The following is a 20777-nucleotide window of genomic DNA, read 5'->3' as shown; positions in this document are numbered from 1 at the left end:
TGTGTTTGCAGCAATTTGTAAGTAAAAAGTGAGAAGGATTTATGGTTTTGATTGTCGAGATTAGACAAAGCAATCAGTGTAAAAGCACTTATTGAAAAATGTAATTGTGGCAAAAGATAGATGGTGAATCCCAAATGTAATGTGATGCAGTTGCCTCTCTCATTAGGTATTTTTGCATTCCCCTGAGCCAGCACCTACAACATTTAAATGATGAATCCATGAATCACCAACTACTGAGCTTCATTCAACAGTAATACTCTCTGTTGCTGGCTGGTGCACTATGTCCAGCTGTAAGACCATGATAAAGCACAGCATCATTCAGAACAGCCCAGCTCAGAACAGCCCAGTTCAGAACAGCATACTGCTATCCTCAGTCCTGTTCCTCCATATGTTTGTTGATGTATTCTTCACTCAGCTATAACTGCCACTGGGTTATTCACTGTTCCCTCCAGATCAAATGCACCGTTTATTTGAAGAAATGTCACCTGGCAGGTGTATCACTCAGTCTAAGAACCGTCGTCTTGTCAGGCTTTGAAATTGCCAAGTGCCATGTCATCTGAAACCAGAATTGGAATTTTTCCAATAAGAACTTCTTGCAGTTCCATTTATCTTGCCCACCTCACCATATCTTTGTTTTAGAATTCAGAGACCTTATCTTTTAACAGAGTCTGTTAAAGGCAATGTCTTATTGATGGACTTTGCCAGTCTGGCTATATTCCGATGTAGTTCTTTCAAATAACTTTTTAGGTTTGGATGTCTGTTTGTGATTCAAGGGCCGTATAGCAGATGGGCTCTGTGAAACTCACTCGTCAGCCTGAAGTATCTCCACTTGCGCTGCCGAATAGCTAGCTTTTCAGTGTGCTGACTGGGCAAGATGCTTCAGAAGGGCAGTCACCTGTGTTAGCAAGATAGAGGTCCTTCATTCCAGCCTTGGTATGAGCCAAATCAGTAGGAAGTGGTACTTCTAAGCAAGCAGTGCAACGTTTCCCTCCAAAAAACATCAGAATGTGAAATAATGCCTGGTGCCAAAAGATCCAGACAACATCAGACTTCGCTGAATGTAAACGTTGGCGTGCGGATCCCTCCAGCCCTAACTCTGGGGTGCACAGGGCAGTGGAATTAGCATTCCCGAGCACTCGGCTGCCATGTCCTGGCAGTAACAGATTGATTAAAACACTGAGACCAAGCTCGCTTGTCTGGGAAGGCTTCTGAGAGCCGTTCCACCCATGCTGTTAAATGATGGATCCGTCGTGCATACGAACGATACCCAGTCAGTCAGTGCCTCTATCTGTTTCCCCTCTCCAGCACTACCATGGATAAATCCACAAGGATGTGTGTCCCTCAGTGTTTTGTGTTCCAATACATATTCGGTCAGAGTATGTCTATTTGAGTTCATTCAGTTGGCTCTGTGGCCACTGAATGTGTTATTCCACCCACTCTGCAAGACACTCTTCCTGCCAGTCAAATTACATCTACAACAACAGCTAACCCACCCAATGATGTCAAATGATCATCTTCTCCACTACCTCTATGTCTTGCCTAGAGGCTTTGTGGTGTGTTATGAAGTTGTGAGCAAGTTGAGGTTTTTATAATGCTAGCTCCTCTGAGTGGCACAGTGCATCGCACCGGAAACTCAGAGAAGGAAACAACATTTGGACATTTTCTCTCCCCACCACCACATCCTGCTGGAGCAGTGGAGGAGCCCGCAGCGCTATCCTGTCAGGACTTTGAAGTGTGGTGTTGCTAAGTACTATGAACATAAAGAAACACTAAAAGGATGTTTCTCGATTCTGCTTTTCGCTAGCACTCACTGCTGTGTTTACCTGTGGGCTTTTTTAGATGCTTCTGTCGTCGTATTTTGGCGGGGAAAGTAGCACAACTCTAAAGGTTCATGGGGAGAGCTTTGAACACAGATGGTATTTTATTTCCTGCTCAGCTGAGGATCAAGGTGCTTTTCTTTCTGTTTGACGCTTGTTGCATGCTCTTTTGTTTTTGAAGTTGCTGCTACTCTCGGTTAATTTGTGTGAGCGGTTGTGTTCTATGTGGAAGTTGACAGTCAGATACAACTTCACACACACACACACAGTCACACACACGCACGCACGCACACACACACACACACACACACACACACACACACACACACACACACACACACACACACACACACACACACACACACTTTACCTAATGAGATAAACAATAATGGTATGCAATCACAATTGGAGTTATAAGAGCATTGTAGTCTTTATTACTGTACGTTGTTGTTAAGACAATGGGCTTTGTTTAGTCATTGTGATGAATTAATATCTGTAAAGCCTCTGTAAACAACTTTCAATAAGGGTATTGCTCTCAATCTTTCATCTTTTGTCCCTTATCTTCCTTTTCTGTCCTGGGACTGTCAGGGACTGTCCCATTGGTTTCTGCATTGGCAGAACATGTCAGGGATATATTGGTTGTGGAGTTCTCTACTGCATACACGTGTGTCCTGAGGTTTTTGATCATTTCTCTCTCTCTCTCTCGCTCCTGCTCTCACTTCCCTTCTCTATAGATGGTGGCTTCTGATGGAGTTCAGGAGAGTACTCCAGTGGCCATTAATATCACAGTGATCGATGCCAATGACAACACACCGACCTTTCCGAACACCTCCTACAGTGTCAATGTTTACACAGATATGCAGCCTGGGGAAACAATATTACAGGTAATCAATATGCTGTACTCACTCGCTGTTTTCCCAAACCATTCACTTACTTAGAGTAATAGCATTAGTAAACCTGGAGTTATAGTGGTAGCAGACTGTTTGGTTCAGCTCTCAGCAGGCTGCTGCCATAGGCTGTTCCCCTTTGGGCATTGGGAGGATTGTGGGTCATTTGGTAGAACCCCTGTTTCACAGTCAGAGCATGAGCACAGTCCAGTCAGTCACTCTGATACTTAAAGGAAACAAAAGACTGCCAGAAAAGGTCAAATTTCGGCAGTTTAATCTCTGTTTCTCTCATAGCAAGCCCGGTTAGGCTAGTTAGCCCGGTTAGGCTGGTTAGGCCGGTTAGGCTGGTTAGCCCGGTTAGGCTGGTTAGCCCGGTTAGGCTGGTTAGGCTGGTTAGCCCGGTTAGGCTAGTTAGCCCGGTTAGGCTAGTTAGCCCGGTTAGGCTGGTTAGGCCGGTTAGGCTGGTTAGCCCGGTTAGGCTGGTTAGGCTGGTTAGCCCGGTTAGGCTAGTTAGCCCGGTTAGGCTGGTTAGGCCGGTTAGGCTGGTTAGCCCGGTTAGGCTGGTTAGGCTGGTTAGCCCGGTTAGGCTGGTTAGCCCGGTTAGGCTGGTTAGGCTGGTTAGGCTGGTTAGCCCGGTTAGGCTGGTTAGCCCGGTTAGCCCAGTTAGGCTGGTTAGCCCGTTTAGGCTGGTTAGCCCGGTTAGCCCGCTTAGTCTGGTTAGGCTGGTTAGGCAGGTTAACCCGGTTAGGCTGGTTAGCCTGGTTAGGCTGGTTAGCCCGGTTAGGCTGGTTAGGCTGGTTAGTCCGGTTAGGCTAGTTAATGCTGGTTAGCCCGGGTTAGGCCGGTTAGGCTGGTTAACCCGGTTAGGCCGGTTAGGCTGTTTAGGCCGGTTAGGCTGGTTAGGCTTCAGGAACACGTTAATAATGGCAGGTATGAGTTTCTTTGTCGGTTGAATGACTGTTGATGAGGTGCTTGTGACTGCATTGTCTCATTAGTCAGTCATCTTTGAGTTACAGTATGTAAAGTCTCAGAATGACGTATGGGGAGAATAACACTATACATGCTCTTAGTCACACACTGTAGCGTTCTACTATGTAAACACATGAATGTTTAGAGATTTCTATCAAAGTGTGGCCACTTTTCTACACGTTGAATATGAAGTATGTTATAATTGGATTATGCGAATGTTAAAAGGTATTTCTGCATTTGATTATGATATCAGTTTCTACTTCCTTATTTCAAAATCACTGACTGTATTTGCCATAAATGTTTAATAATCCCCCAACGCAAGATATTTAATTATGCATTTGATATGTGTAGAATATATCAGCGAGGAATCAAACATTTCCGTATTCCTTGAAATGTGGGGAAAATATTGGAATAGATGGCCTTCCCCTAGTGAAGTCCCTGGGCTTAGGACACCAGAGGACACTGTCGAGTGAGAGACTTCCTCTCTTGTCTCCCTTTCAGCTGACGGCTCTGGATGCTGACGGGGGTCCCAATGGGCTTGTGACCTACAAGATCCTGGCGGGGGATCAAGGACACTTCATCATCAATAACCGCTCGGGAGTGATCACCGTGGTGCCTGGCGTCTCCCTGGCCATGGGACGTTCCTACACGCTGACCGTGAAGGCTGTGGATAGTGGTCCGGGGTCCCAGAGGAGGTGAGGCTAATAGGGAGCCCCAGGGAGCCCCGAGGGGTGGGAGGCTGGAGGGGAGGATGGGTAGGGCCTGGGGTGGGAAGCCCCGAGGGGTGGGAGGCTGGAGAGGAGGATGGGTAGAGCTGGGGGTGGGAAGCCCCGGGGGTGGGAGGCTGGAGGGGAGGATGGGTAGAGCTGGGGGTGGGAAGCCCCGAGGGGTGGGAGGCTGGAGGGAGGATGGGTAGAGCTGGGGGTGGGAAGCCCCGAGGGGTGGGAGGCTGGAGGGGAGGATGGGTAGAGCTGGGGGTGGGAAGCCCCGGGGTGGGAGGCTGGAGGGGAGGATGGGTAGGGCCTGGGGTGGGAAGCCCCGAGGGGTGGGAGGCTGGAGGGGAGGATGGGTAGGGCCTGGGGTGGGAAGCCCCGAGGGGTGGGAGGCTGGAGGGGAGGATGGGTAGGGCCTGGGGTGGGAAGCCCCGAGGGGTGGGAGGCTGGAGGGGAGGATGGGTAGGGCTGGGAGTGGGAAGCCATGAGGGGTGAGAGGCTGGAGGGGAGGATGGGTAGAGCTGGGGGTGGGAAGCCCCGAGGGGTGGGAGGCTGGAGGGAAGGATGGGTAGGGCTGGGGGTGGGGGTGGGAAGCCATGAGGGGTGAGAGGCTGGAGGGGAGGATGTGTAGAGCTGGGAGTGGGGAGAACGAGCAGGGGAGCTTGAGGATGGAAAGGTGGAGTAGGGCAGTGGAGGCTGGGAACTAGCGTGGCCAGTAAAAAGGCTGAGAGACGCAGAGGACAAGTCACTTTCCATTCCGTCTGCAGCAGTCACAGACTCGCTTCCTCTCACTCGCTCTCTCGCTCACTCGCTCTCTCGCCCTCTCGCTCTCTCTCAAATCTATAGTGTTCTGCAGGGTAACACAATTGTGCTAGGAAGATGTTACTGGCCCATCTGGCACCCAAAGCGGAAACTAGAGGCTTTTCATAATGATTTGCAATGCCTACCCTCCAACTCAATTCAATCTGTGTTGCCTTTTTGCCCTCTGTAAAGCTTGGTGGCCACAGGATCAATATAGCTCAACAGGCTGAAATATAAAGAGAAATGTAGTGAATTTGGCAGTGACTATTGGCTCAGTTCTATCTGAAGAGGAAAACGTTAGGGCTGGGGGGTCTCTTTGGCAGCAGTTTTGGGAATGTCGTCTTTCATCGAACATGCCAGGTAAAAGTTTTGCCGCACAAAGATCCTTGTAAGCCTTTATCTTGAGTCAAGGACAAACACACAAAATAAGACTGTGTTGATTAGGGGTGTGAATGTGTATCCAACGGCTGGGAACCATGTAATAATCTGGGGCCTCGTTTATCAATCATGCGTAGGAACAAATCGGTGCGTCAGCCATGTGTGGGATCATTTCCACGCAGAGTGTGATATTTATCAACATGAACGTTGGGAGTGTGCGTGCATTTACACACAGCCATGACCATGAGTACGCACAGTGCCAAGCGGTGGAATAAGGGAATTGCTTGTCAAGCGTAGAATAGAGAAAATATATGTTGAAATTGTGAGAGTAATAATTCAAGTATTTGTAAGATTTTATTGTATTTCCATTGTGAATTCATGCAACATATCTTGACAGGCATATACTTCTATCACATCAGTAAATATGCTATGAGAATAATCTATACAAAGTACAGTAATCTGTTAAATTAAAGACACGTATTAAAGTGAAACCATTGTTGGAATACTATAAACGACTGAGATAATGGGAAAGGGAATGAGAGATCTTGCTCTGTTTGGGGATTTGTCACACGCTGCATTTCGCAGAGAGCACGTTTCTAGGGACAGGTTGTAACGTTCGTCGTCTTCCTCTGATGAGGAGTAAGAGAGCACGTTTCTAGAGACAGGTTGTAACGTTCGTCGTCTTCCTCTGATGAGGAGTAAGAGAGCACGTTTCTAGGGACAGGTTGTAACGTTCGTCGTCTTCCTCTGATGAGGAGTAAGAGAGCACGTTTCTAGAGACAGGTTGTGACGTTCATCGTCTTCTTCTGATGAGGAGTAAGAGAGCACGTTTCTAGGGACAGGTTGTAACGTTCGTCGTCTTCCTCTGATGAGGAGTAAGAGAGCACGTTTCTAGGGACAGGTTGTAACGTTCGTCGTCTTCCTCTGATGAGGAGTAAGAGAGCACGTTTCTAGAGACAGGTTGTAACGTTCGTCGTCTTCCTCTGATGAGGAGTAAGAGAGCACGTTTCTAGAGACAGGTTGTAACGTTCGTCGTCTTCCTCTGATGAGGAGTAAGAGAGCACGTTTCTAGAGACAGGTTGTAACGTTCGTCGTCTTCCTCTGATGAGGAGTAAGAGAGCACGTTTCTAGGGACAGGTTGTAACGTTCGTCGTCTTCCTCTGATGAGGAGTAAGAGAGCACGTTTCTAGAGACAGGTTGTGACGTTCATCGTCTTCTTCTGATGAGGAGTAAGAGAGCACGTTTCTAGGGACAGGTTGTAACGTTCGTCGTCTTCCTCTGATGAGGAGTAAGAGAGCACGTTTCTAGGGACAGGTTGTAACGTTCGTCGTCTTCCTCTGATGAGGAGTAAGAGAGCACGTTTCTAGAGACAGGTTGTAACGTTCGTCGTCTTCCTCTGATGAGGAGTAAGAGAGCACGTTTCTAGAGACAGGTTGTAACGTTCGTCGTCTTCCTCTGATGAGGAGTAAGAGAGCACGTTTCTAGAGACAGGTTGTAACGTTCGTCGTCTTCCTCTGATGAGGAGTAAGAGAGCACGTTTCTAGGGACAGGTTGTAACGTTCGTCGTCTTCCTCTGATGAGGAGTAAGAGAGCACGTTTCTAGAGACAGGTTGTAACGTTCGTCGTCTTCCTCTGATGAGGAGTAAGAGAGCACGTTTCTTGGGACAGGTTGTAACGTTCGTCGTCTTCCACTGATGAGGAGTAAGAGAGCACGTTTCTAGGGACAGGTTGTAACGTTCGTCGTCTTCCTCTGATGAGGAGTAAGAGAGCACGTTTCTAGGGACAGGTGAGATTTTTTGTTGTTGCATGAATTACAGATTGGCCGTTCATATATCATTTCCCAAAACCCATGCCATTCCACTGCACATCCAAGTGCTATCCACACTTCGGTTTTTGGCAACGGGCACTTTTCAGCAGGAGCCTGCTGATCGGCACCTCACAGCCCTTGATGAGCCAATGCTTCGAATGCAATCATCAGCAAAACAAACTCTAACATATAACATTTTGCTATTTTGCTATTTGCCTCATGACTCCTGCATGCTTTATTAACTATTCCATTTCTTGTTTACCCAACCGTGGGACAGACTACGTTTGTTCCCACACTCGGGACTTTGACTCTCTATTGGTTACACAGACTCTTGGCCTCCGATTTTATTCTAACCACCTCTTGCCGGCTTTGTATTCATGTTGCTTGATGAAATTGCTGTACAATATGATATTGTTGCCATCTAATGCACATTCACATGTCATATAAATCAACACTGCAGAGCTCTCCCTGTCCTCTGCCATGCCTTGATTCTATTACTGCTGATGATATCTGGAAATGTGCATTTACACCCTGGCCCATCTACTATTGCTATCGCCAATTCTGACTTGTGGTCTGATATCTGCTTCACTGATATCTGCTCTCGTAAAAGCCTGGGTTTTCTGCACGCTAGAAGCTTTTGTTTTACCTTTATTTAACTAGGCAAGTCAGTTAAGAACAAATTCTTATTTTCAATGACGGCCTAGAAACAGTGGGTTAACTGCCTGTTCAGGGGCAGAACGACAGATTTGTACCTTGTCAACTCGGGGGTTTGAACCACTAGGCTACCCTATTACCTCAAATGGATCAATTGAAAGTCTGGGTTCACAGCTCCAATCCAGATGTGTTGGTCATTACTGAGATGTGGTTATGGAAGAGTGTTTTGAATACTGATGTTAACCTTTCTGGTTCTAACCTTTTTCGGGCGAGACAGAGGTGGAGGAGTGGTAATCTTTACCAAGGGCCACCTCGGCACATGCATACTCAGTCTGACTGGCTCTCGTTCAGGAAAATGAGAAAAGTGCACTCAGGCTGTCCGGAAGGCCAAAGCTAGTTACTTTGAGGAGCAGTTCTCTCTCTGTGGGTCTAACCCCAAGAAGTTCTGGAAAACAGTTAAAGACCTGGAGAATAAACCCTCCTGCTCACAGCTGCCCATGTCCCTTAATGTTGATGATGTAGTTGTTACTGACAAGAAGCACATGGCTGAGCTCTTCAATCACTACTTCATGAAGTAAGCATTCCTATTTGACAAAGCAATGCCTCCTTACCCATCCAACATTTCCTCATCTCCCACCCCTTGCGACTAGCCCCGATTCTCCTCCCTTTTTCCCCTCCCTTTTACAAAGTTTCTCCCTGCAGACAGTCACTGAGTCCGAGGTGCTAAAGGAGCTCCTGGATCAGATGGTCTAGATCCTTTTTTCTTTAATGTTGCAGCCCCTATCATCGCCAAGCCTATCTCTGACCTTTATAACCCGTCTCTGCTCTCTGGGGAGGTTCCCATTGCTTGGAAGGCAGCAACAGTGCATCCTTTATTTAAATGGGGAGATCAAGCTGATCCTAACTATTATAAGCCTATTTCTATTTTTCCCTGTTTATGAAAAGTGTTGGAAAAACTTGTCAATACTCAACTGACTGGCTGTCTTGATGTCTACTGTATTCCCTCTGGTATGCAATCTGGTTTCTGCTCAGGTCACTGCAACCTTTAAGGTCTTCATTGGTGTAACCATTGCCCTTGATTATAAGCATTGTTGTGCTGCTTTTTTTATTGACTTGGTCAAAGCTTTTGATACAGTAGACCATTCCATTCTTGTAGGCCTGTTAAGGAGTATTGATGTCTCTGAGAGGTCTTTGGCCTGGTTTGTTAACTACCTCTCTCAGAGTGCAGTGTATAAAGTCAAAATATCTGTTATCTCAGTCACTGCCTGTCACCAAGGGAGTTTCCCAAAGCTCGATCCTCGGCCCCACGCTCTTCTCAATTTACATCAACAACATAGCTCAGGCAGTAGGAACCTCTCTCATACTGTCTTAAACTCAGCTGGCCCCTCCCCAGATTTTGTGTTTAACACTCTACAACAAAGCTTTCTTAGTGTCCAAAAAGCTTTCTCTGCCCTTGTTCTCAACACCTCCAAAACAAAGGTCATGTGGTTTGGTAAGAAGAATGCCCCTCTCCCCACCAGTGTGATTACTACCTCTGAGGGTTTAGAGCTTGAGGTAGTCACCTCATACAAGTACTTGGGAGTATGGCTGGGCGGTGCACTGTCCTTCTCTCAGCACATATCAAACCTGCAGGCTAAAGTTAAATCTAGACTTGGTTTCCCTTATCTTAATCACACCTCCTTCACCCCAGCTGCCAAACTAACCCTGATTCAGATGACCTTCCTACCCATGCTAGATTATGGAGACATAATTTATGGATTGGCAGGTTAAGATGCTCTCGAGTGCCTAGATGTTCTTTACCATTTGGCCATCAGATTTGCCACCAATGCCTCTTATAGGACACATCACTGCACTTTATACTCCTCTGTAAACTGGTAATCTCTGTATACACGTCGCAAGACCCTCTTATTGATGCTTATTTATAAAACCCTCTTAGGCCTCACTTCCCCCATCTGAGATATTAACTGCAGCCCTCATCCTCCATATACAACACCCAAACGTTCTGCCAGTCACATTCTGTTAAAGGTCCCAAAAGCACACACATCTCTGGGTTGCTCCTCTTTTCAGTTCGCTGCAGCTAGTTTTACAATTTTTATTTTACCTTTATTTAAGTAGGCAAGTCAGTTAAGAACAAATTCTTACTTTCAATGACGGCCTAGGAACAATGGGTTATCTCAATCTCTTCATTCAAGGACTCAATCATGGACACTCTTACTGACAGTTGTGGCAGCTTTGCATGATGTGTTGTAGTCTCTACCTTCTTGCCCTTTGTGCTGTTGTCCTTGCCCAATAATGTTTGTACCATGTTTTGTGCTGCTACCGGGTTGTCCTGCTGCCATGTTGAGTTGCTACCATGATGTTGTCATGTTGTGTTGCTACCACGCTGTGTTGTCATATGTTGCTGCCTTGCTATGTTGTTGTCTTAGGTCTCTCTTTATGTAATGCTGTGTTGTCTCTCTTGTCTTGTCGTGTTTTGTCCTATATCTTTATTCGATTTTTAATCCCAGGCCCCGGTCCCCGCAGGAGGTCTTTTGCCTTTTGGTAGGCCGTCATTGTAAATAAGAATTTGTTCATAACTGACTTGCCTAGTTAAATAAAGGTTCAATCAAATTAAAATACATTTGAAAAATAATGCATAAAAGACGCTGCTGAATGTGGTGGTAAAGAGGCCAGTTGGTATACACAACTCATTCATTCTGCAGAACAGCAATGTTGGCCTACACGCCTACAGGATGGAGCTGTTGAGGATGGATGGCTTATTTTTCAGTATTGCCTCCTCATTTGAAGTATATTTGCCATTGCTAAAGCAGCTTGAATTGTCCTAATGGTCCTCTCTTTGGAGCTATGTTTTATTTTTACTGGTCAAGCCACAACTGATCAGCCAAATAAAACCTTTTTGTTGTACTCCTTCTCTGACACCATCACCTGTATTTTGGTCTTAGGAAAAGTTGTTTGTTTTTTTCTTCGATTTTTGGGTTGCGACTTTATACTTCATTGTATGGCCTTGTGTATTCCTCACAGGCTTTACTGGGTGATTTTGGCCATATATGGTTCGTTGGGGGTGTTTTGAAATGCAAAATAGTCAGAGTCGTACACGAGCACTGAGGCTGAGAACAATAGGTATGGTTATCTCCTACCTGTGTGCGTTTGACGCTCGTATGATTGTTTGATAAGTTGCTACTTATATTTACAGGGTTCTGTGTGGAGCATGTCCAGGATCAAAACCGTTTGATTCGTGTTTCCTTTGGCTTTATGAATAAAGCAGCCATGATTGCCCCGGTGGAAAAAAGTCTTCAAATAACCAGTCTTCAAACAACCAGTCTTCAAATAACCAGTCTTCAAACAACCAGTCTTCAAACAACCAGTCTTCAAACAACCAGTCTTCAAACAACCAGTCTTCAAACAACCAGTCTTCAAATAACCAGTCTTCAAATAACCAGTCTTCAAATAACCAGTCTTCAAATAACCAGTCTTCAAATAACCAGTCTTAAAGGTCCCTCATATATCTCTCTAAAATTGACTTGCTGTAATCATTCAATTATGTTTATTCTGTTCAGGCCCGACTCAGACACTTGGCGCTTAGTGTTCTGTACACAACTGTGATTTCACTGACCAGGGATTCAGTCTCTAGTGAAGTACAGTACCTTGCTCAAGGTTAGATGTTGTTTATTTCAGCTTTTCTAAAACGATCTCCAGTTTTGATGTACTATTGAATTGATTCTCTCTAAATGCTGCAGGATACAGATTATACCAGATACTGGGAGAGGTTGTATCTAAAAACTAATTTACAGCTGAAATATGTCAAGGGGGAAATCGCGCCACAGTTCGCCACTGCACCTTGGTTATTTATTTTGTTTGGTGGATGAAACGGAGGAGAAGAGCATCCAGTGTTGTGGTGAAAGAAAATAGCAGTGCATATCGTGCTATTCTATAGGTCAGAGTGGAAAACAAAACGCTGTTTGTTGTTTAAAGTAACTTCTTTATTGTTTATTGTAATATTATTGTAATATTGCAACGGATGTGGCAATTGCACCGACTACGGATTTCAGCTTTAAGTTGGCTAACCTTAACTCTTGTCCAACCTACGTGCAGTACCTCCTAGCTTTTTAATCGACAATCATATAGATTTTCTAGCAACCCCCCCCCAACAAACACAAAACAAACACTGACAACAGAACCCTACATCCCACACAGAAATTCTCATAATGTAAACAAAACCCGCCTACAGTTTCTGTTTTTCAGAAGTGAAGCTCTTTGTGGAGAGTTGAAGTTGATAAAAGTGCTTTTTTATTGTTAAAATTAAAACCAACACATTTCAGCCCTCAGCCTTCATCAGGGTTTTTTTCCACTCAGAATGAATTTCTCTCCATCCTTATCTCCCGTCGCAGGAGCTCCATCACCACCGTGTACATTGAGGTGCTCCCCCCCAACAACCAGAGCTCCCCGCGCTTTCCCCGCTCTCTCTACAGCCTGGAGGTCAGCGAGGCCATGAGGATCGGAGCCACACTCCTCAGCCTGCAGGTGAGCACCGGGACAAGGCTTCTTCACAATGCCACACTGTTCTGTAGCACACACTGAGCATACTGTACCCTGATCTGTACCCTGATCTGTACCCTGATCTGTAGCCATAGTTTGGTGGCAGCGGTGGGATCTGCTTCAGAATCTTGCCTGACTATCATTGTCAGGCCACAAGTGTACTCTATACAGCTGAATAGCTCCTAACAATGGCCCCTATTCAGTCTGTATGAGAAGGGACTGAGACAGTTACTAATGTGACAGATTAGTCTGTATGAGAAGGGACTGAGACAGTTACTAATGTTACAGATTAGTCTGTATGAGAAGGGACTGAGACAGTTACTAACGTTACAGATTAGTCTGTATGAGAAGGGACAGAGACAGTTACTAATGTTACAGATTAGTCTGTTTGAGAAGGTACAGAGACAGTTACTAATGTTACAGATTAGTCTGTATGAGAAGGGACTGAGACAGTTACTAATGTTACAGATTAGTCTGTTTGAGAAGGGACTGAGACAGTTACTAATGTTACAGATTAGTCTGTTTGAGAGGGGACTGAGACAGCTACTAATGTTACAGATTAGTCTGTATGAGAAGGGACTGAGACAGTTACTAATGTTACAGATTAGTCTGTATGATAAGGGACTGAGACAGTTACTAATGTTACAGATTAGTCTGTATGAGAAGGGACTGAGACAGTTACTAATGTTACAGATTAGTCTGTATGAGAAGGGACTGAGACAGTTACTAATGTTACAGATTAGTCTGTTTGAGAAGGGACCGAGACAGTTACTAATGTTACAGATTAGTCTGTATGAGAAGGGACTGAGACCGTTACTAATGTTACAGATTAGTCTGTATGAGAAGGGACTGAGACAGTTACTAATGTTACAGATTAGTCTGTATGAGAAGGGACTGAGACAGTTACTAATGTTACAGATTAGTCTGTTTGAGAAGGGACTGAGACAGTTACTAATGTTACAGATTAGTCTGTATGAGAAGGGACTGAGACAGTTACTAATGTTACAGATTAGTCTGTATGAGAAGGGACTGAGACAGTTACTAATGTTACAGATTAGTCTGTATGAGAAGGGACTGAGAAGGTTACTAATGTTACAGATTAGTCTGTATGAGAAGGGACTGAGACAGTTACTAATGTTACAGATTAGTCTGTATGAGAAGGGACTGAGACAGCTACTAATGTTACAGAATAGTCTATATGAGAAGGGACTGAGACAGTTACTAATGTTACCTGTCAGGATTTGGCCAGGGTTGTTCCGGGTTTTGGTCACTAGATGCCCCCATTGTGCTTTTTGACCTTATGTTTTTTCCCTTGATTCCCATTATTATTTGCACCTGTGCCTCGTTTCCCCTGATTGTATTTAAACCCTTAGTTTCCCTCAGTTCTGTGCTCTGTGTTTGTATGTTAGCACCCAGCCCTAGTGTTCTGTGTATTCTTGTCGATTCCGGTGGACGCTCTTGTGGAATTCTGTTTTTGTTTTTGAGTATCTCTTGAGGCTTTTTGTGCTATACCTACCACCTTTTGGATTTGCCATTTTGTATTGAAGGACTTCTCCTTTTTACTTTATTAAATACACCGTCTTAAGTACTGCTGTGTCTGCCTCATCTTCTGGGTTCTGCTGACTATTCGTGGCTCAGTTGGTTAAGTGACTGTTTCTCACTCCGGACCCAGGTTCGTAACCGGGTCCTGACAGAAACACAGAGCCAAAAATGAACCCAGAGGCAGCCAGTTCCCAGGACCTTTTTGCCATGCTGTCCCACCACCAGGAGACTGTCCAACGCCATGAAGCCGCCCTGGTTCAGCAAGAGGCCTTAATGGCTAGACATTCTCATCTTCTGTCGGAGATGCTGACTTCCATTAAGCAAATATCTGATCGTCTTACCCCGGCAACAGTTCCCGTCCCAGTACCTCAGATTCACGTACCCATGGCAGTTAACCCCCTGGCTGAACCTCGTCTTCCACCTCCCAAACGGTTCTCAGGTGATCCAAGTGCTTGTAAAGGGTTTCTCACCCAATGTACTCTCTCCTTTGAGCTACAACCCTCGTCGTTTCCCACCGACCGGTCTAAGATCGCTTATATCATCACCCTGCTGTCGGAAAAAGCCCTGGCCTGGGCTACTGCTGTGTGGGATGCCCATAGTTCCTGCTGTGCGAGCTACTCTGCCTTTGCTGAGGAATTCAAACGAGTGTTTCAAGGCCCAAGCAGTGGTTCTGACTCAGCCAAACAGCTCCTGACTCTCCACCAAGGTTGGCGCAGCGTGACGGACTATGCCATCCAGTTCCGCACGGTGGCAGCAGCGAGTGGTTGGAACAACGAGGCGCTCACGGTGTGCTTTCTGAAAGGCCTTTCCGACACTATCCAAGATGAACTGGCCACTCGGGAACCACCGGACAATCTCGAGTCCCTGATCAAGTTGGCCTCACGCATTGACCAGCGTCTGAGAGAGAGAGAACTCAACCGTAGACCTCTAGCCCCTATCAGTCCCAGCTCCGAGTCCCCACCTTTATCCTCGCTGGCTCCACCGGAACCCATGCAGATTGGACGCATCTCCCAGGCTGAGAGAGACCGCCGGATGAGGGAGCGACGCTGTCTATATTGCGGCAAACCGGGCCATTTCCGTTCCACGTGTCCCGGGCTCCAGGGAAACGCTCTGTCCCGTACAGACCGGGGGAACTGTAACGGGAAACATAACCTCCTCCCATCCGTCCAACTCCCGTCTGCTCATTCCAGTCACCCTCTCCTGGGACAACCACAAGCTTCACCTTCAAGCCTTGGTAGACTCTGGAGCCGCAGGTAACTTCATGGATGGTGTCTGGGCGACGGAGAATGGCGTTCCCTCTGAACCTCTAAGTGAACCCATGAGGGTCACTACATTGGATGGAAGCCCTTTGGGATCTGGACTTGTCACTCATGTCACTACCTCCTTGCGACTTTCAGTTTCACAACACCAGGAATTGATGAACTTTCATTTGATCTCCTGTTCCGAGTTCCCTCTCGTCCTTGGATACCCCTGGCTTCACAGCCATAACCCTCACATCGACTGGTCTGTGGGCACTATCAAGCAGTGGGGTCCTACGTGCCAAGCTACTTGTATTTTCCAGAATTCCCGAGTTCTACTCCCGAGTCTTTAGAATCCATCGACCTGACCCGAGTTCCCGAGTGTTACCATGACCTCAAACTGGTGTTTAGCAAACAGAGGGCCACCATGCTACCACCCCATAGACCTTACGATTGCCCCATCGACCTGTTTCCGGGCACTTGCCCCCCCAGGGGTCGGATCTTTTCCCTATCTCCACCCGAACGAGTTGCTATGGATACCTACGTCAAGGACGCTCTGGAAGCAGGCCTCATGCGTCCACCCACCTCCCCGGCGGGAGCAGGGTTTTTCTTTGTGGCCAAGAAAGACGGTGGATTACGTCCTTGCATCGACTACCGGGGACTCAATGCCATAACCGTCCGTAACCGTTACCCGCTACCCCTTATGGCCACAGCCTTCGAGCTGCTCCAGGAAGCAGTTGTTTTCACTAAGCTTGACCTGCGGAACGCATACCATCTTGTGCGGATCAGACCTGGTGAAGAGTGGAAGACCGCTTTCAACACGCCTACTGGTCACTATGAATACTTGGTGATGCCCTTCGGCCTGACCAACGCCCCAGCGGTGTTCCAAGCGCTCATAAACGATGTGCTTAGGGATATGCTTAACATATTTGTGTTCGTTTACTTGGATGACATCCTCATCTTTTCGAGCTCCCTTCAAGAACACACTAAGCATTTCAGACAAGTACTCAAACGCCTCCTGGACAGCCATCTGTATGTTAAGCCGGAAAAATGTGAATTCCATTCATCCCGAGTACAATTCCTGGGATTTGTAGTGGAACCCGGTCGAGTCCAAATGGACCCCAGGAAGGTAGGGGCGGTAGCGGATTGGCCCACCCCCAAATCCGTTAAGGATGTTCAGCGTTTCCTGGGCTTCACAAACTTCTACCGCAAGTTCATCAAGAACTTCAGCTCGGTGGCAGCCCCTCTCTCAGCTTTAACCAAGGGTGGCAATGCAAGGTTTTTGTGGGGAAGAGAAGCTGAGACGGCCTTCCAAGGACTCAAGCAGCGCGTTCTCTCTGCTCCCATCCTGATACTACCGACTACGGATGAACCATTTGTGGTGGAGGTAGACGCATCAGAGGTTGGTGTTGGAGCTGTCCTGTCTCAGAGGGGTGAAGACAAGAAGCTTCATCCGTGCGCGTTCTTCTCACACCGGCTTACCCTGACTGAGAGGAACTATGATGTGGGGGATCGTGAACTCCTAGCGGTTAAGATGGCATTGAAGGAATGGAGACACTGGCTCGAGGGGGCTTCTCACCCGTTTCAAGTGCTTACGGACCACAAAAATCTGGAGTATATCCAGCAGGCGAAGCGGTTGAACTCTAGACAAGCTAGATGGTCTCTTTTCTTCAATCGATTCCAGTTTATCCTCACCTATCGGCCCGGGTCGAAGAATCTCAAACCGGATGCCCTGTCCCGAGTCTACGCTCCTGCCATTCGAGATGACACGGACATGCCTGTCCTTCCTGCTGCTAAGATTGTGGCTCCGATCTCGTGGCAAGTTGAGGATACCGTGAGACGTGCTCAAGCTAGCGAACCGGACCCGAAAGGAGGTCCTGCCAATCGGTTGTTTGTCCCCAAGGCAGTGAGGACTCAGGTCCTTCTGTGGGGGCACTCCTCTCGCCTCACCTGTCATCCGGGCGTAGGTCGCACCTTGGAGTTCATCCAGCGTAAGTTCTGGTGGCCTACCATAAGAGAAGACGTTGCCACTTTCGTCAATGCCTGTCCCGTGTGCTGCCAGGGCAAATCTTCTCACCTCCGCCCTCAAGGACTCCTTCACCCTTTACCTGTTCCCCACAGACCCTGGTCCCATATCTCATTGGACTTTATTACTGGACTTCCTCCATCCCATGGCAATACTACTATCCTAGTCATAATCGACAGGTTTTCAAAGGCGGCCAGGTTCGTCCCTCTGACTAAGTTACCTTCTGCCAAGGAAACGGCTGAGTTGGTTATTAATCATGTGTTCCGAGTCTTCGGCATTCCTCAAGATATGGTTTCTGACAGAGGTCCCCAGTTCGCCTCAAGGTTTTGGAAGGCCTTCTGCCAACTCATGGGGGCTTCTGCCAGTCTATCTTCAGGGTACCATCCGGAGTCCAACGGCCAAACAGAGAGGATGAATCAAGAGCTGGAAACCACCCTCCGATGTATGACTCGTGACAACCCGTCCACATGGTCATCCTTTATTGTTTGGGCCGAATACGCGCACAACACCTTGCGCTCCTCCTCCACTGGTATGTCCCCGCACGAGTGTCAGTTTGGCTATGCTCCTCCATTGTTCCCGGACCAGGAGGCAGAAGTCAGAGTGCCTTCAGCCTTGAAGTTCGTCAGACGCTGTCGGCTTATGTGGAGGAAGACCCGTCTTAATCTTATGCGTTCCTCACAGAGGTACCAACAACAAGCCAACAGACGTCGCCGTCCCGGGCCTACCCTGCGCCCCGGCCAGAGAGTCTGGCTCTCCACAAGAGACTTACCACTACGGGTGGAGTCTCGCAAGCTGTCCCAGAAATACATCGGTCCCTTCAAGGTTGCCAGGAGAGTTAACCCAGTTTCTTATCGCCTACACTTACCCAGATCCCTTAAGATTAATCCCACATTTCACATTTCATTGTTAAAACCTGTTGTTTTTTCTCCCCTTGTCCCGGCAGACACACCTCCCCCTCCGCCTCGTGTCATTGGAGGCCAGCCGGCTTATACCGTCCATCGGATACTGGATTCCCGCCGGGTGCAGCGGTCCTGGCAGTATCTGGTGGACTGGGAAGGCTACGGTCCCGAGGAGCGCTCCTGGGTTCCTGCCAAAGACATCCTGGACCCTGACCTCATTCGTCAGTTCAGGGCCCTCCACCCTGAGAGAGCTGGTAGGAACGTCAGGAGCCGTTCCTAGGGGGGGGGATTCTGTCAGGATTTGGCCAGGGTTGTTCCGGGTTTTGGTCACTAGATGCCCCCATTGTGCTTTTTGACCTTATGTTTTTTCCCTTGATTCCCATTATTATTTGCACCTGTGCCTCGTTTCCCCTGATTGTATTTAAACCCTTAGTTTCCCTCAGTTCTGTGCTCTGTGTTTGTATGTTAGCACCCAGCCCTAGTGTTCTGTGTATTCTTGTCGATTCCGGTGGACGCTCTTGTGGAATTCTGTTTTTGTTTTTTGAGTATCTCTTGAGGCTTTTTTGTGCTATACCTAACACCTTTTGGATTTGCCATTTTGTATTGAAGGACTTCTCCTTTTTACTTTATTAAATACACCGTCTTAAGTACTGCTGTGTCTGCCTCATCTTCTGGGTTCTGCTGACTATTCGTGGCTCAGTTGGTTAAGTGACTGTTTCTCACTCCGGAGACCCAGGTTCGTAACCGGATCCTGACAGTTACCTATTAGTCTGTATGAGAAGGGACTGAGACAGTTCCTAATATTACAGATTAGTCTGTTTGAGAAGGGACTGAGACAGCTACTAATGTTACCGATTAGTCTGTTTGAGAATGGACTGAGCCAGTTACTAATGTTACAGATTAGTCTGTATCAGAAGGGACTGAGACAGTTACTAATGTTACAGATTAGTCTGTATGAGAAGGGACTGAGACAGTTACTAATGTTACAGATTAGTCTGTTTGAGAAGGGACTGAGACAGTTACTAATGTTACAGATTAGTCTGTTTCAGAAGGGACTGAGACAGTTACTAATGTTTCAGATTAGTCTGTTTCAGATGGGACTGAGACAGTTACTAATGTTACAGATTTGTCTGTATGACAAGGGATGGTCAAGCTGTTTATGTAGACCTCTTAGACTGTACACACAAATAAAATTATGCTTCCTCAAGGGTTCTTTGGGAAGGCTGATGGTTCTATGTGGAACCATAATGGCTCAATGAACCCTTTGAGCTCTTCACTGTTTTTTGTTGTTGCTCTTTTTGTCATAACTAAAGTGTAGGGGAGTGAGAGTGTCATTACAGTTTATGTAATCTGTTGTGTTATGATGTTACATGTTATGTAAGATGTTATGTAAGATTATGGCCGTTATTAGTGTTTTGTGAAAGATTTATGTCTGGCCATTGAGAATGGTTATTAAATCAGTCAGTGTTTCTCATTTCCCTCCTCTATTACAGACATAGCTCACTAGATTCAACTTGTTAATTAACAATAATAACACCTATGGAAGTTTAACAATATAATATGGCTGATCAGAATTAAATGCATTAGAATATTGGCTCATTGGAATATTTTGGGGCGTTGTTTGTGCACAGCTCTTTTTGTACAACTGTGAGTGAGAAAAAAAACTGTATGGTTCTACAAAAGGATCTCCAAAAAACCTTTCAGATTGTGAAAGATTCTTTATAGAACCATTCTCCATAAAGGTTCCATAAAGAACCATAAAAAAGGGTTCTATGTAGCCCCAAAAGGGTTGCAACCATAGTGGCACCCTTTTTTGGTGCTATATCTTTTTGAATGGTTCTTTATAGAACTTTAGGAAAGGGTTCTTTATAACACCATACAGGTTCCATTTAGAACCTTATGAGAATGGTTCTTTATATAACCTTCAAAAACGGGTTCTATATAGCACCAAATAAAGGTTTTACTTTGGTAAAAAAAATGTGTGTACCAAACTATTGTTTGTAATGCGTCGAGTAGAAATGGACACTGTGAAGTAATTTAGTCATTGTGAAATTGGGTTTGATCTCGCCACATTACATTTATGGACTGCGCTATGGGTTTAACTTGATGCCTTTTCATTCTGTTGTTTTATTGGAGTCGTTGTGAAAGTAGTGGAATAACAGCAACATGAAGGGGCCTCTCTGTGTCGCTACAGGCAACGGACCGTGAAAGAGACGTCATCACCTACAGCATCCAGAACGGGGATCCCCACCACCTCTTTGAGCTCTCGCAGATGTACGTGAGCTCATTTTAGTCATCAACTACATTACCTTTCATAGTAGCGAATTTATCCATGAAACTAATATAAATCATATTTCTCTCTATTCTCCCTAGCATCTTAAATACATAATTAATAAGTAATACATGAATAAAAACCAAAACAATTCTCTCCCAGTTTGAAAACAGTCCACATATCAGATTAGTAGTCTTGAGGTTACCCCTGTGCCTTGGCTTGGAGTAAATCTTTTTTC

At 46.3% G+C, this 20777-nt stretch overlaps 1 protein-coding gene across 1 annotated transcript in view; it reads left to right on the top strand.

Moving 5' to 3' along the window:
- LOC135505145 (protocadherin-15-like) overlaps positions 1–20777 on the top strand; it is a 243134-nt gene that overhangs the window by 90605 nt on the left and 131752 nt on the right. Inside the window, exons 13-16 of the mRNA XM_064924273.1 lie at positions 2552–2701; positions 4175–4368; positions 12415–12547; positions 20462–20541. Coding sequence (XP_064780345.1) covers positions 2552–2701; positions 4175–4368; positions 12415–12547; positions 20462–20541 — 557 coding nt within the window. The remainder of the gene's footprint in view (positions 1–2551; positions 2702–4174; positions 4369–12414; positions 12548–20461; positions 20542–20777) is intronic.

Source organism: Oncorhynchus masou, chromosome 18 (genome assembly GCF_036934945.1).
Source record: "Oncorhynchus masou masou isolate Uvic2021 chromosome 18, UVic_Omas_1.1, whole genome shotgun sequence".
NCBI classification, from domain to species: Eukaryota; Metazoa; Chordata; class Actinopteri; order Salmoniformes; family Salmonidae; genus Oncorhynchus; species Oncorhynchus masou.
The sequence above is the reverse complement of the archived record's forward strand: the minus strand, read 5'-3'. Positions and strand labels throughout refer to the sequence as shown.